General features: G+C 38.7%; 2 protein-coding genes across 6 annotated transcripts in view; one reads left to right on the top strand and one right to left on the bottom strand.

The window, feature by feature from the left end:
- Nucleotides 1-7,090, bottom strand: part of AGPS (alkylglycerone phosphate synthase) — a 146,887-nt gene extending 139,797 nt beyond the window's left edge. The window contains exons 1-2 of one of the 3 annotated variants that reach the window (XM_016950090.4): nucleotides 6,219-6,714; nucleotides 4,078-4,167 (exon numbers count right to left, since the gene is read on the bottom strand). Coding sequence is in view for 1 of the 3 variants with exons in the window: in XM_001154263.8 (XP_001154263.6) it covers nucleotides 6,706-7,043 (338 nt within the window). In the remaining 2 variants the exon portion in view is untranslated. Of the gene's footprint in view, nucleotides 1-4,077; nucleotides 4,168-6,218 lie in introns of all 3 variants that reach the window. The other 2 variants (XM_001154263.8, XM_001154159.7) reach the window with 2 other exon arrangements.
- NFE2L2 (NFE2 like bZIP transcription factor 2) overlaps nucleotides 7,065-17,226 on the top strand; it is a 161,932-nt gene continuing 151,770 nt past the window's right edge. For all 3 annotated transcript variants that reach the window (XM_054679127.2, XM_063790592.1, XM_054679126.2), the window contains exon 1: nucleotides 7,065-7,182. The gene's annotated coding sequence lies outside the window, so the exon portion shown is untranslated. The remainder of the gene's footprint in view (nucleotides 7,183-17,226) is intronic.

The raw sequence follows: 17,226 nt of genomic DNA, 5'->3' as shown, positions 1-17,226 counted from the left end.
CTTCCTAGAGTACTGGTAATGCTGTTTCTTAATCTAAATACAGATAAAATAGATGTGTTCATTCTGCAAAAATTAATTATGCTGTAAGTTCTCTCTCTACTGTTTTGGTAGCATGTGTTAGGCTCTACACCTGCAGAGGAGGCCTTCTGTGGTACACTGCCTGTGATGGAGTGTAATTCAGGGTAAATATTAGGTAGTACAGATCTAAGCCACGATCTCCAACCAGCAGTATCAGTAACAAAGCTAACGTTTTTACCTCTCTGTCTGTATCCTGTGTCTTATCTCTCAGTTGATTCTGAGCTCAGATGTTGGGACAAGGATATGACAAAATATCACCCCCAAGACCCAACAAATAAAGAGAACACTAATAGGCAGAGGGCTATTAATACTTTATGCTACAACGGTAGACTCTAGTCATGATCCCTTGATTTGGTTTAGGGTTGAAATTAACATACTAATCGGAATAACAGCAGAAGTTATCTTCTCAATAATAAGGAAATAAAATCAAACAGAGTAATATTTGCTTAGCACTTGCTTTTAAAGTGTTCCATAAAGTATCTCATCTGACTACAACAGCAATCCATTTCTCTGCAGCCTAAAAACAGATCACTTAATTTATTCTCGGGTATTTTTATTAAATGACCACAAGGGTAGATGGTTCTATAGTAACTTCTCAACATAAAAAAGTCTATGTAGAGAAGATCTGGTCCATCTTAAAATGCAATCTAGGGAAGCATATTAACAAATAACGACAGCGATTAAATCTTCAGTTTCCTGTTCATTCACAGTCCAAAGACAGTTTGCAACTAGGCAGTAAACCCTCCATGACCTATTCTCTTTTCCTCCTTTCTTCTCTGATCTTGGGTCTTCCACATTCTTCCTAATTCCCTTTCATTCCAAACACTGTCTTCTTCCACAAGTCAAATGGCAAAATGCACTCACAAAAGTAAACTGGCTGGTCTACCTTTTTAAACCACCCATTACATTTTCTTATTATGAATTTCATTTTGACAGAATGATGTTTTATAATTTATTAAGTACAACATAAACTAATGCCTTCTTAACTATATGACAAAGTATTTGATCATGATCTATTTAATCACAAAAACTTTGAAACTTGGCATGACAAAGACAGCAACTTGATGAATAGTAAGTAGATATCTCCCCGGGAACATCAGATGTGGTAATCCAGCATAGAGGAAAGAATATGGACTCTGGAGCAAGAACAGAGTTGAAATGCCATCTCTTTCATTTCACAAATGCAAGGCCTTAGATAAATTAACTTCTCTAAGCCTCTAGTTTCTCAACTGTAATGTACATATAGTATCACTCATTTTTCAGAGCTGTTGTGTGAGATTTAAATGACATAATGTACATAAGCTTTAGCATGGTTCCTGTCATATTAGGACTTAGTCAATTAAAACTCCTATTACTACTATCACTAGAATTCCTAGCTAGGAACTCAAAATAGGGTAAATATTTCATTCAACATAACTACCAAAATAAGCTCGAATTTTGCCAAACGATGTTAAGTTTTAAGCCAGGTCACTTGTGCAAATAACCTTTGCTCTGTATCAGCTCTTACAGGCTTCAGGATACCCTCTTGGGAAATATTTACAAGAGGTTAACTCAGCTGTATTCCTTCTGGAAAATATCTACCAAAGCTTCTGGCAGATGTTAAATAATACTTTTTTGTTTTGTTTTGTTTTTTGAGACACAGTCTCGCCCTGTCGTCCAGCCTGGAGTACAATGACGCAATCTCAGCTCACTGCAACCTCTGCCTCCCAGGCTCAAAGCAATCCTCCCACCTCAGCCTCCCCAGTAGCTGAAACCACAGGCCCGTGCCACCACACCAGGCTAATTTTTTTTGTATTTTTGTAGAGATGGGGTCTCACCATCTTACCCAGGCTGGTCTTGAATTCCTGGGCTCAAGTGATTTGCCTGCCTCGGCCTCCCAAAGTGCTGGGATTATGGGGTGTGAGTCACCATGCCCGACCTTAATATACTGCTTTTTATTAAAATGGCATTTGTAAGTGACATTATAAGCAAGTAGACTAAACAATTAGTGGCGTTCTTAATTATTCTTTTGACCTGAACATTTATAACCTCCGTAAAAACTGCCATTGAGCAGTTCTGACTAATGCAAACTACAATGAGGTTGGAGCCAAAGTTATAACTGGGAAAGAGGTTAGCAGTGTGGAAGAATGAAAGTTAACATGGTATTTTTTCTTCTCTTTTTCGTAAGACCACGAGAGCCTTAAAAAAAAAAAAAAAAAAACTGAAAAAAATCCAAAACCAAGACGTAAAAGTGTCACATATGTAATTGACATTTACTATGATTTTTAAGGATCTAAAATTGCACTTAGAAGCAAAGTCAAAAGAAAAACTGTACATGGGTAACATGCACTTAAGGAAAAAGGGAGGATCCAAGAGTAAACTGTCACTTCAATACTCTGCTCAGCAACTTCAAATAATGAGAACATATGTTCCGGGATAGAAGTAATTGGAGCCAGCCAGGCGTGGTGGCTCATGCCTGTAATCCTAGCACTTTGAGAGTCTGAGGTGGGTGGATCACTAGGTCAGGGGTTCGAGACCAGCCTGGCAAGATGGTGAAACCCCATCTCTACTAAAAATACAAAACTTAGCCGGGCACAGTGGCAGGCTCTGTAATCCCAGCTACTTGGGAGGCTGAGGCAGGAGAATCACTTGAACCCGGGAGGCAGGAAGTTGCAGTGAGCTGAGATCGCGCCACTTCACTCTAGCCTGGGAGACAGAGCAAGACTCCACAGCAAAAAAAAAAAAAAAAAAAAAAAAAAAAGAAAAGAAAAAGAAGTAATTGGTGCCAACTTCATAGGAGACCATGTGATAAGTAAACAGCAGGTTTTGTTTGGTCAGCCCTCTGAAATGTCCACATTCCTCTGGACTGTGTCATCCCTTTTCTATTGTCATTCAGTCTCCAAACTCCTGTGGCATTAATTTAGTTACATAGTTTTAAAGTGTGATTAAACTTTAATGGTGTCACCTAATGAACTTCTAAAACTCTCACACACATCATTTCCTCCCTATAATCATTGCCATCATCTTAGTTTAATTCATTATTTCTCGCCTATTGTGTTACAACAGCCTCCTCTAACTGATCTCCTCTAACTGATCTATGTCCATCCTTACCGTTCTCCAATCCATTCTTAACACTGTAGCTGGAGTGATTTCTCTCAAACCCAAACCCAATCTGATCATGTCTCTTCCCAGCTTAATTCCTTCAAGGGTTCTCTATCACCAAGCCCCTTCAGCTGCTTCATTTTTCTTTATATTTATCACTACCTAACATACTATATTAGTTGTTTGTTCACTGTCTCCACTCCAGCTAGAATATAAGTTCCATAGGGCAGAGTTTTTGTTCACTGCTATATTTTATAAGCATGAATGAATGCATGAACGAATGGACTGATAATCCACAAGCCAAAGACCTCCATGACCTGCCACTGCCCTCCTTTCATTTTATTCTCACCTCTACCAATACTAAATCACCTAGTTATGTAAATACGATATGCACTTTCATGGCCCCTTGCTTTGCCATATGCTGTTCCCTTTGCCTGGAATATAAACTCTCAAAATACCATCCAAATTTTAAAATCTTCTCCAGAAAGCTTCCTCTGACCACCCCCACCCTCCCACCCCCATATAGAGTAAGTCAGTCTTTCCTTTGTGCTACATTTGTACCTGTATCTACAGTGGCTCTAATCAAACTGCACTGTGTCTCTCACTTCCTAGATTGTGAACTCTTTGAGGCTGAAGACTACTTATTCATCTCTTTACTTCCAACGCCTAGGACAGGACCTTCATAAAGCAACTACTCTATAAATGTTGAAACATATGCATGACTATTCTGTAACAGGAATGAAAATATGGCATTTCAAGAAGTCACTACTCCAGGCCATGTGCTATAACCAACCATGTGATAAAACAACCATGTGATAAAACAATTACAAGCAATGTTCATCCAAAGTAACAAAAGGGAAGGAATAATACACAAATCACAAAATTATTCCAAAATAATTGACATATAGGCATACTCACACGTTATTAGATATATACTGTGGTTCCTTCTTCCTCTATCATTTATCTTCCCTTTAGGCTGGATTCTGTAGCTGGCAACTGCAGGCCCAGCTAAGTAGGAAGTAGAAGGGAGACTTGGGTTCCTCATGATTATCTATCAAGTATATCACCCTCTGTGGAAGCTTTTGATGTGTCATCTAATACAAGTTTCTGTGTTCCCTCATATTTTGATAAAAATCTCAAAGTACCAGTACAGGACTAGATTTTACCACTAGTCGTCTAACCCCAAACCAAAGACCAGAGCTTCCCACCAGCTGTAACCTATGCAACAAATGGGTTACAGTCGTGCCTGTACTATCGATGCCTTCAGTCCTTGGAGCAGCCACACAGGGCATCCCTGACCAGTCACCTTCAACCATCATCTTGGTGTGCCTTACAAATGTTACTATTTTTTCTCTGAATGCTGTAAACCAAGCCATTAAATCTAACCATAAGGAAAACCTGCCCTCCTTACTTGGTTCTAAGAGTGTGAATCTGCATAAAATGTACAATCACATATATGCATACAAATGAGAACACATAAATGTACATGAAACCATTTAGAAAATTTTAAACCCAATGACAGCTATTAATAATATAACCTCAATTGAAGCCAGGAGACGACATGAAATCCTTTATTCCTCCCCTCCCCACCACTCAGTAACCAAGTTATGGAAAATTTACCTCCTAGCATTTTCTCAATTAAGTTGCCTACTCCCAATAATATGCCTTAGTTCAGAATCCCACCATTTCTCCCTGGGATAATAGTCTCCTAGTCTCTCTGCCTTTAGACACTGTGAAAATTGCAACTACCATTCTTTGAAAGGTTATGTAACAGGCATTGCACTAAACACTTGATCATTTAACTCTATTTTTTTCAATTCTCACAGCAACACTGCAAAACAGGATTACTGTTCCCGTTTTTACAAATGATGGTGACTGAAACTCTCAGAGGTTAAGTGATTTGCCCAAGATCATACAGCTGTAACGGTGTAGTGGAAATTGAAATCCAGGTCTATGTTCCCAGCCATTATATTGCCAAAATGCTCAACTGTCTTCAATTTGCTCCCAGTGTGACCTTTATCAAAGCTAAATCTAATCATGTATTGCCCCACGTAAAATCCTGTAAACAAGATTCACCTCTCCAGTCTTCGTCCCCTGTCATTCTCACCCTCTCCTACTACACTTGAGTCTCAGCAGTTCCCTAATTTGTCTCTCACTTCTTTACCTGTGAACATACTGTTTGTATGCCAAGAACAATTTCCCCCTTTGGCAAACTATTAGTAATGCAAACATCCAAAATTTACTCAGACAATCTTTACTTTGGAACATCTTTGCACTAACAAACACAAACACAAAACTGGGTTAAATGACCAGTTGGTATAGTTCCCAGTTAAGTTTCTTATAACGCTGTATTATAATTTTACCTACTAAGCTATTCCTTCCTTAAGAGTAAATACCGTATTTTTAAATTTCTGTATTGCTGGTACAGTGTGTATTTTGTAAAGACTCATGTATGTTGAATTAATTCATCAGAAGCAAGTATAGCTTAAGAACTTGGCCATGAAGTCAATTTGATGTGCTCAAATTCTAACCTGTCACACAGCATATCTGCTAAGACTCCAGCAGACTTAATTTATTCATCTGTAAAATGGGAGAAAACCGCACATACCTCATAGCTTGGGAAGAAACAAAGGATTTAGCACACTTTGGCACACTTAAAAGTACACTTTAAACATTAGCTACTTATTTTTTTCACTCTCGGTTTATCCATTTATCCACGGTGACAAAGCCACACGTCAGAAAGTAGCTTCTCCTAATAGCCTTCATCAGAGATTAAGGAGATCGAGACCATCCTGGCTAACACGGTGAAACCCTGTCTCTACTAAAAATACAAAAAAAAAAAAAAAAAGATTTCTCCAAAAACATCGAAAGTCAAGATCTCTTACAAACATCCCTCATCGGCAGACTCTTGTCTTTTAGCTTCTGGTTACATAGAGCTCAGTAGCTATACCACCACACCTTAAACCACTAGCTAGTGTTTGCAGTTTATGGCTTCTTACCATTCATCGGTTTCCTCCCTCAAAGTCAATACATCTTGATCCTAAGCAAGTGGAACTTACCCCACAGAAACCAGTCAGCACCTTTTTCCAGGGCACCACCAGTTTCCCCCACAGCAGGCTTTCGCGAATGAGAGAGATTCCTATGATCTATCATCTAGTACAAATTTATATCTCCTCGGAGAAAAATAGAACCTCTGCTACCCATTCCAAGACCTCAGCACCAAAAGTATTAATTCAAGATAAAAAATGAATTCCTGGCACTAAAAGCTCAGGAAAAAGGAATCCTTTAAACCCTTCTCCAATGAGAGTTCTTCAAGCCTGTTACCCTCACATAGTGACCAAAATCCACCATCCCATCCCGCCCCCTTCCTGACAGAATCCAGGGTCTAGTCCACTCTCTCGAAAGAGAGGTGGGTCCCTACTTTCAGGGACCAGGATGCCTTCCGCCCACCCGTGTCACTTCCCTTCCCACCTCGCCTGTGCCCTCCTGCAGCACAGGCCCGGCCTGGTCCCTCGACGCTAACTCCTTCCACATACCGCTACTCACCGCTTCTTTGGGATGGTGCCCGACTCCTGCGCGGCGGGAGTGGCCGTGGGCGCCGCCGTGGCCGCCGACGCGGCTCTCCGCGCTTTGCACTCATTGGTACTCAGAGCCTCCCGGGGCCGGCCCAGCAGATGGCCAGAGAGAACCCGCAGCCTCCGCCCGGCGCGGTCCGGGTCCGGGTCCCGGTCCCGGTCCGCTGCAGACCCGTAGCTCGCGCCCGCGCCCGAGCCAGTCCCACCCGCTGCAGCCGCCGCCTCCGCCATGGCTACCGCCTTGTGCTGCCGCCCGGAACCGCTGGGCGCGGGTGAAAGGTCACTCAGAGCGGCGCCCGGCGCGACCATTCGCTGCGGCGTATCCCGGCAGCCACCGCGGCGACTTGGCGGCGGGTGCCATGCGTCTGGAGCTTCACATTCTCTGCCCCCAACCCACCGCGCCGGCGCTCCCTTGTCACGCCTCGGGAAGCGCGCACCTGCCAAGCAGGTGAGTTCGAGCTGACTCACGGTTGGCCCAGCCCGGTCCAGCTGGACCGAGAGCCAAACCACGTCCGCCCTCGAGGTGTCCTAGAACCCTGGGTGGTGTCCTCGGGTGTGGCCTGGGGGCTTTCGAGGGCAGATGCCTTGGAGCAGGAGAAATGGGCAGTGCTACTGGACCTGATGGATCCAGCGGCATCCTTTTCCTGAAAGAGATTCTAATGTTCCACCTGTGCTCTTCCTCCCTGCGGGGTCACCAAAGTAACTCAAAGCTGACCATCATTGCCTCTAACCATTAGAGCAAATAGCTCTATCATTTTCTTATTTCTCACCACCTATTTCGTGCCTGGCACTGTGTTTAATGCTAGATCACAAGTAAGTACAGAAACTGAGTTGCAACTTAAGTTCTCATTTCATTCATTACTGGATCCTAACCCCTTCCTAACTTTAATAGAGATAAAGTTTCTTATTGCTACAGACAAAAATTACCCAAGAGCTGTGAAGACATCTCAGTTATTTACAGATTGAATTCATTTCTGGAAGATAGCACGTGAAAAGTGCTCCTCACCTGTTTTTCAGCCGGTGTCTTGCATAAGAATTAGCTTAGACAAAAACTCACATACACTGGCCATTGTCATTCTCCATCCTGTCACCACTTTCACATCATGCTTTCCTAAGAAGAAAAATATTGGCAGAGAAATCTGAAGAACACCACATCCATGGGACTAGAGACTAACAATTGCTCTCTTGGATGTTGCCAGCTTCTAAAATTGAGATTATGCCTTTAGAGTGAACTTCCAAAGAGGCCCAGACTGGTTAAAAACTCTCAATTAAGAGCTAAGCAAATTGCTGTTGGAGGGCCAGCTCTAGTCTGTGGCCTGTTTTTACACAGCCCTCATGCTAATGGTTTTTGTATTTGAGAAGGGTTGTTAAAAGAAAACAAGAAATTTTTTAAAAGAATATGCAACAGAGACCTTATGTGGTCCCACAAGCCCCAAAATATATATTACCTGGCCTTTACAGGAGGTCCGAATGTCCTCTGAAATTTATATACGAAGAGATACCAAACCATTGAAAACAGTCCAAATGTCTAGCAACAGAGAAATGGTTAGTCAATATGGTAAAATACTTTTGCAGCTATTAAAATAATTTAGTACAGTTGTAGAAACAAGAAAGAATTAGGAATTTGTTAAATATAAAAAATGGCCATAACCTAGGCATCTTATACATATCTAATCTTTGCAGTAACACAATGACACAAGTTTTATTATCCTTATTTTATAGATGAAGCCTCAAGGAGAGTAAGAAGCTTTTCTTAAATAGCTATATTTTATCTCAAATACCATATACTTCATGTTATTGTCCTTATTCCACCATTAGAGTTTGGGGCCATTAACATTTTATGTTAAAATTACTTACATAGGCTTGGGGTTTTTGTTTTTTATTTTATAGATTCTAAAATTGAACTTTCTAAAATAAATTTTCACTTTAATTATAAACTATACTCCTGGTTCTTAAGGATTGAGTTCTGGGAAGAATTTCAGAGATTGCCACCACAGCTATCACGACCTCATTCATGAGGTGCAAGAACATGAAACACATATAGCACTTTCCTAGGTATTTATGACTGAAAAAAGAGAATCTTTAGTTGATCTTGTAAAATTAAATATCAAAGCCTGCAAGCCACTAGTTTCTGGCTTTTGCATACTTTGTTGCTTACCCTCACAACAAAGAAGTTGCACCTGATTGACATTTTCAGTATTCAGCTGATGACCAGAAAAGTGGCTATATGCTCCTACATGTTTGATAACAGAAGAAAAATCCTAGCTTCCTTTCCTTTACTTGATTTTGTTGTCAATTAGAGGAATTGTCTCTTATTTTAAAATTTTAAAACCCACTTTGCCTTCCAGTGTCATGTACATAATTCTAATGGTGTTCTTTTTGTCTTGCACAATCTGAAGAAAGTCACACTCATCTCCTCTGACCTGATAAAGCAGTCTCCAAAACAGATAGATGGAGGTGGCTCAATCCAATAATTAATGAGCCAAGAATTATTCCTGTATACTATCCCCTCAGTTCATCTAGGCATTACCTCCATTTCCTCATGTTTTACTTCCTCCTGTATCTTTAGAATCCAATCTCAGATGTCACTGATGAAGTTGTTGCAGAGAAATATGATAACAGCTGTCTAGACCTATCAGTTATTGAATTGAGATGTCCTGTAGCCTTTGATACAGTAGGTCATTTTTTGTTTTTGCAAGAATGTAATCCCGTGATTCTCCATGTGCTTCCTTGAATGGGGTAGAAACTGAGCTCATTTTCCCCTCCCTTTTATGCTTCCCTATAGTCCACCAAGGTGCCACTGTCATCCTGTTCCATCAACCTCAGGGTTATTTTCAGCCTTTTCCTCTTTTGCTTTTTATATTAAGTACATCAACAGTACATTATCCTCTGTGTCTCTTAAATCTATTCTTTCCCTGAGAATTTATCCTCTTGCTTATCATTTATCATATACTGCCTTTATATGTTAATTAACTTTTCATTTACTCATGTCTGTTTCTCCCAGTAGGCCATAAACTCCATGAAGACAGAGTTCATATCCCACATAAGAATCTGAGACTTAATTTATAAGTGACTCGTCACTTTGAATCTGGGGAGAGACACTGAGCCACAGTCCCCATGGGAACTGTTTTCCTCTTTTCCCCCATGTGAAAATGCCTAGCTAATGGAGGTTCCAGTGAGCCAAGACTGTGCCACTGCACTCCATCCTGGGCAACAGAGTGAGACCCTGTCAAAAAAAAAAAAAAAAAGAAAAGAAAAGGGAAAGAAAGAAGGAAGGAAGGAAGGGAAAATGCCTAGCTAATATTTAATGTAGAAAGTTACCTCATAGAAGAGCACTTTCCAAGATGATGGGAATGTTCTGTATCTGTACTGTCACTGCTAGTTATATGTGACTATGAGCACTTGAAATGTGGCTAGGATAACTGAGAAACTGAATTTTTAATTTTAATTAATTAATTTAAACTTAAATGGCCTTATGTGGATCATGGTGACTATATTTGATAGCACAGTTGTAGAGTTTAAGTTACTGGTGCCTGGAGATATCAACCTTACTTTTCCCATACTACTGTTATAACCCACACTGGGGTATGGAGAAGAAAAATATGCGAGAAGTATTTGTCCCTTGCATACTGACCTAGGGCTGTAAATGTATTTTTGTCAGAAAAAAAAATGCTATAAATGATTAGGTGTGGTCAAAATAATACCATTTCCAGTACATTATGGATTAGATAGGCTTTTACAAGCCATCTTGCAGATCTAACCATCAGAAATAAGTTTATTTCTATGTAATGTGCAAGTCAAAGGTAAGTTTTGGGAGTGGTAAGAAAAAGGGTTTCCGTAAGGTTTCCAAGCCTATGCAGTTACCTCCTTTCTGATTCACCACCTCCTTTGTAACACAGGCTCTGTAAAAAAGTTAAGACATTCTAAGAGTTGTTAGACTAATGTAAAATAACTATTTAATGGTTCTGAGAAAAGGCAGACAATGAGGAGGACTTGATTTTTGTGCTAGATCTCCAGATCTTAAGCGATTGTTCGAGCACTATCCAGTCAAGCTCGGAAGGATCTGTTAATTTTTGCCTGACTCCCTGGAGTGCTCAATCTGACACTACTAAAATACTTTAAATGTAAATGTAGTTAACTGCTTCCTTGTCCAAATTAAGTTATAGATATGCTTCTTGCCAACTCTCAGAAGGCAAAAATTTATAAATTTTGCAGATATTAACAGAGTAACAAAAAGCTTTCTTCTGGGTGATGAAAAGCTTAATGTAAACCAAAATTATGTACCAGTAGGAAAACTACTGATTGTATATATTTTAAATATGTGTGCAATAATGAAAACATACAGACGGTAAAAGCATTTGTTGAAAGCCTATCATGTACCTAATTCACTACTAGGTGCTATGAGATGCAAAAGTGTTTAAGCCAATGCCTCATTTACATGGTATAATCAGGCTAGTTAGAAGTCAGTCCGTAAGTGGGAAAAAAATTATGTAATACTATTAGTGGGAATAAGGATGAAGGTGACCTTGATGAAGAGTTTCCTACCACCTCTCCATACAAAAGTAGAACCCAAGCAGGATACCCTGAATTCATGCTACCAGAGGAACAGATATTTCATATGAAGCCAAGTCCATCGAGATTCTTGTGATTCCCACAAAAATTAAAACCTCAGTGAATATCACTTTTAGGTGGGCCATCTCAACAATCCTGTCCTTTCTGAGTCCTGGGACATTTGGCTCTTAATTGAGAACAGACCACATGCACAGAAACAAGCAGTGAATGTATGACCTGTAATTTTCAATGGAGTGGATTTATTTGCATTCATGACATCTTCTAACTTGAGGCACAAAAAAAAGTCTAAATAGGATAGATTAACTCCTGGAATCATGCACCAAATTTCTTTATTGCTCTGATTTTCATTACTTGTCTTCTGAGCTTCTGAGTGATCCCTAAATATAGGAATTCTTGGATTTTTATACCCTTTTTTGTGAAATATAACACAGAGAAAAGTGAACCAAAGCATAAATTATCACAAATCAAGCACCTTTAATCTACCATCTAGGTCAGGAAATAGAACATTACAGAATCCAGAAGTCCCCCTTATGCTCTCTCCCAATCACTTTATGCACCCTCCCTGCCACCAAAGGTAACCATTGTCCTAGATGTATGATAAGCACTTCCTTGTTTGTTTTTTATGGTTTTATCAACTAAGCATGTATCTTTTACCTGCTTCTGTTTTTTGCATTTATATAAATAGAAGATTATGATATGTTCTTTTTTGTCTGGTTTCTTTCATTCAACATTATCTTTATGAGTTTTAATAATATTGTTGTAGTTGTGCATTTATTTTATTTGCTGTATAGTATTCTATTAAATCCATATATCAGAGTTTATCTTTTCGACAATTAATGGACATGGACATTCGAAGTGTTTCCAGTTTCATACTACTGTGGATAGGCGTTGCTATGCACATTGTTGTAGATGTCTCTAGGTGTACAGGCATGTGAATTTCTGTTGAGTATCCATCTAAGAGTGGAATTCCTAGGTCAGAAAGTGTACATAATGTTTAACTGTGCTTAACTGTAATAGATAATGAAACACTAATCTATTTTCCAAAGGGATTTTACAAAATTTGCTGCCCTAGCAGTATATGAAAGTTCCCATTGCTCTAATATGTGTTATTGTCAATCTAGTTAGTTTCAGTCACTCTGGTAGATGTGTACTATTATCTTATTGTGGTTTTAATTTGCAGTTCCCTGATTACTAATGAGATCAAGCACCTTTTTATGTGTTTGTTGACTATTTGGATGTGGTTATTTGTGAAACTCCTGTTCAAGGCTCTTATTCATCTTTCAGTTGGTTACCTGTCATCGTCTTATTGATTTGTAAGAATTATTTATATATTTCAGATATGAGCCTTTTTCAGATAGATGTATTGCAAATTTCTAATTTCATTATGTGATTTGCCTTTTTATTTGCCTAATAGTGATATTTGAAGAGCAATAGATCTAACTTTCATTGTGACCAAATTTACCAACCTTTTCCTTTATTTGACATTTTTTGTGTTCTGTTTAAGATATCTTTTTCTGCTTTGAGGTAGTGAAGGTAATTCTCCTGTATTATCTTCTAGAAGCCTTATTTTTATAAGGCTTTTTTGACTTTCATATCTATATCGATTTGCCTTTCATATTTATATCTATAGTTCACCTGGAATTGATTTTGGTGTTTATGGAGTAGAGGTCAAGTTTTTTTTTTCCCCACATTGGTATGGGGGGTTGTCTCAGCACCAGTTGTTGAAAAGCTCTTGTTTGACATTGCCACCTCTGTCATAGATCGAGTGTCCATATAAGCACTGATCTATTGCTGGGCTCTCTATTCTGTTCCATTGGTTTATCTATCAACTTTGTATCAGTATCACACTATCTTAACTATTATATATTCTTCTAGATCTTTTACATAGAATTATATCATTTGTGAATAATGACAGTTAATTTCTTCTATTTCAATTGTTATATCTTGTGCTTTTTCTTGCCTTACCCAGCTGGCTAGGACCTCCAGTACAATGTTGAATAGAAGTTTAGATGATGGCAACCTTATAATGTTCCTGATTTCCAAGGGAAATCTCTCCACATTTTGCCATTGTTTGAAGTAGGGTTCTGATGTTTTGCTTTTTTAATAAACCTTTTAGCAGATTAAGGAACTCCACTTTTGATCATAGTTTGCCAACAGTTTTTATCATGAATGGATATTGAATTTTAGCAAATGTTTTTTCTTGCCGGGCATGGTGGCTCACACTCGTAATCCCAGCACTTTGGGAGGCAGAGGCAGGCAGATAACTTGAGGCCAGGAGTTCAAGACCAGCCTTGCCAATATGGCGAAATCCCATCTCTACTAAAAATACAAAAATTAGCCAGGCTTGGTGGCACACACCTATAATCCCAGCTACTCAGGAGGCTGAGGCAGGAGAATCACTTGAACCCGGGAGGCGGAGGTTGCAGTGAGCTAAGATTGTGCTATTATTGTACTCCAGACTGGGTGACAGAGAAAGACTCTGTCTTAAAAAAAAAAGCATGGGCTGGTGGCAGGGGTGGCTTCTGTATCTGTTGAGATAATCATATGATTTTTCTCTTTTACTCTGTTAGTAAGGTAAATTATAAGGATTGGCCTTCTACTGTTAAGGAAACCTTGTAATCCTGGCATAAACCCAACCTGGTCATGAGATATTGACCTTTTTATATATTACTAAATACAGTATATTAAAATGTTGTTTAGGGATTTTTGTATTTATATTTAAAAGTATATTTATATTTAAAAGTAATTTAAAAGAAATTTTTCTTTCTGTAATATTCATGTCAGGTTTTGCTGACCTCATGAAACAAGCTAATGAGTACTCCTTTGTTTTCTAGTGTCAAGAAGAGTTTGTATAAGATTGATCATTATTTCTTCCTTAAATGTCTGGTAGAATTCACCAAAGAAACAATCTGGACCTAGAGTTTTCTTTATGGGAAGGTTTTTATTCATAGATTAAATAACATAATGCTATTCGGATTTTCTATTTATACTTGTTTGTTGTTTCTTTACTTTTTTTTTTTTTTTTTTTTTTTTTTGCGACAAGGTCACTCTGTCGCCGGAGGGCAGTGGCATGATCATAGGTCACTGTAACTTGGAACTCCTGGGTTCAGGCAATCTTCCCACTTCAGCTTCCTGAGTAGCTAGAATTACAGGTGTGTGCTACCATTCTGGCAGTTTTTTTTTTAGAGACTATATCTCTATGGGGTATAAATTTCTCTCTAAGCAACTCACTTTATTCCTTCAAGTTTTAATAACTGTATTTTCACTTATAAATAATTCACTTTTGTATTTAAAAAGAACAAGTATTCTTTCCTGTTTGGGAGTATAGAGTTCCATATAATGCCTGTTCAAATTTGCTGATTATATTGTTTAAATCTTTTAAATCAAAGGTATTTTATCTACTTATTCTATTAGTTATTGATAGTATGTTGAAATATTCCACTGTTATAGATTTATTCATTTTTCCTTGTAGGTCTGCTAATTTTTATTTTCTCTATTTTGAAGCTATGTATTAGATATATCAAAATTGTTATATTTCTCTGGCAAACTGAACCTTTTATAATTATCAAGTGTCCCTCTTTGTTTCTAATGATGGTTTTTGTTTTAGAGTTTAACTACACCAGCTTTGTGAGTGTGTTTATAATTCCATCCTATAACTTTTCATCTTTTTGTATCCATATATTTTAGATGTGTCTCTTGTAAATGCATTTAGATGTTTTCTTTTAACCAATCTGAGCATGCAATCATGGGTCATTTAGCCCATTTTAATGTAATTGAATTACTAATATAGTTGGTATAATAGCTAAGAGCAGTGGCTTCAGTGCTACACACACCTAGGTTTGAATATTGGCTCTACCATGGCCAAATATGTTGTCCTGATCCTGGGCTTGGTTCGCAGGAGCATTAAAGGATTAATGAGCAAAAACAGAAATTCTAAGTGCTATTATTGAAGGGGAAGTGAAGCTAGTATAAGGAAGACAGTCTTCCTGGAAAAAATTAATTATTGGTAGAGGGAAGAGAAATAAAATTAAATGGGTAAGGTGAGACCAACCGTGGGAGCATTGAAAACTTAGCAAAAGAGTAAAAACTTTTGCTGGTGGGAGCTTTTAGAAGCTCTTGAGCAGGGAATTAGCATGACAAGCCTGAAGAGATCACTACTTTGGAATTTTCTCCCAAGTGGAAGTCAATCTGTTGGGTATACCCGAGAACCTGTTGGCCGTTGTAAAAAGTTGTACGGAGAAAGGATGAAGACCTAAACAACTACAGAAAGAAGATTACAGTGTTTGAATGACAGGAAAGCATTGAACTATGGTTAGCTGTCTGTTGCAGTAAAGGGAAGTGAGTTAGCTCAGGAGGTGAAGACGTTTAATGTGAAAGTGGCTGCAGGTAGTTCCATGTTGTGTCACAATGCCAATTACACAATCACAATTACACTGAAGTGTACAGGGCAAAAGGCTAATTTTAAAATTAGCCAAATAACTGGGAGAGAGTTGAAAGTACCTTATGTATAATTTCTCTTCTGCTAACTTAGTATGCAATCTAAAATTCTTGATTTCTTGATTTTTTTCATATTTTAAGTAGGAATAATTTCTGACTTGCCTACATCTCAGATTTATTGTAAAATGATAGATGCACAAGTATTTTGGGAACCCAAGTCAAAAATCACTTTAAAATAATTATTTTTATTGGAATATATATAATCAAGATTTGATATTTACCAATATCAATACTCAAACAGGCGGGGCGCAGTGGCTCACACCTGTAATCCCAGCACTTTGGGAGGCTGAGCTGCACCGATGGCTCGAGCCCAAGGAGTTCAAGACCAGCCTGAGCAAAATGACGAAACCACACCTCTACAGAAAATACAGAAAGTTATCCAGGGATAATGGCACATGCCTGTAGTCCCAGCTACTAGGGGTGGGTGGGGGGTTTGAAGCGGGAAGATTGCTTAGTCCTGGGAGGTTCAGGCTGCAATGAGCCATTATCACACCACTGCACTCCAGCCTGGGCGACAGAGCGAGACCTTGTCTCAAAAACAAAACAAAACAACAATGACAACAACAAAACACCTCTAAAGCAGCAATTCTTAAACTTTTAGTCTCTAGGATCCCTTTATAATATTAAAAATTGAGACCCAGCCAGGTGTGGTGGCTCACACCTATACCCCAACACTTTGGGAGGCTGAGGTGGGAGGATCACTTGAACCTTGGAGTTTGAGGTCAGCCTGGGCAACATAGGGAGACCTGCACCTCTACAAAAAATTAAGAAATTAGCCAGTCATGGTAGAGCCTGCCTATGGTCCCAGCTACTTGAGAGGCTGAGGTAGTGAGGTAGGAGGTCGAGGCTGCAGTAAGCCATGATCACACCACTGCACTCCAGCCTGGGCAACAGAGCAAGACCCTGTTGCAAAAAAAAAAAAAAATTGAGATCACCATGCCCCACAAAGAGCTTCTGTTTATATTTACATCTATCCAACTATAACATATTAGAAATTAAAATTGAAAAATATTTAAATTCTTGATTTATCAATTTACTTAGAAAGAATGATAAACCAATGCATATTATAATAACATGTTTTAGTTTTTTAAAAAAAAATATTTTCCAGAAAAAAAAACATGAGAAGAATGATATTCCTTTACATTTTCAGAAATATCTTTGATGCCTGGCTTCTGACTTAGTAGAAGACAGCCGGGTTCTTTTTGAATTTCATCTTTTAAGATATCACACGCTGTGTAACCTCTGGAAAACTCCACTCTACACTCATGAGAGAATGGGAGTGAAAAAGACAAATAACATTTTAGTCTTATTATGAAGATAGTTTTGACCTTGCTGACCCACTGAAAGGGTCTCAAGGACCCACAGGGGTTTCCAGATGACATCTTGAGAACTGCAGCTCTGAAATATTTCTAAAAACATCTGC

Source organism: Pan troglodytes, chromosome 13, assembly GCF_028858775.2.
Source record: "Pan troglodytes isolate AG18354 chromosome 13, NHGRI_mPanTro3-v2.0_pri, whole genome shotgun sequence".
Lineage (NCBI taxonomy): Eukaryota > Metazoa > Chordata > Mammalia > Primates > Hominidae > Pan > Pan troglodytes.
Note: the sequence above shows the minus strand (reverse complement) of the source record. Positions and strands in the feature narration are given on the sequence as shown.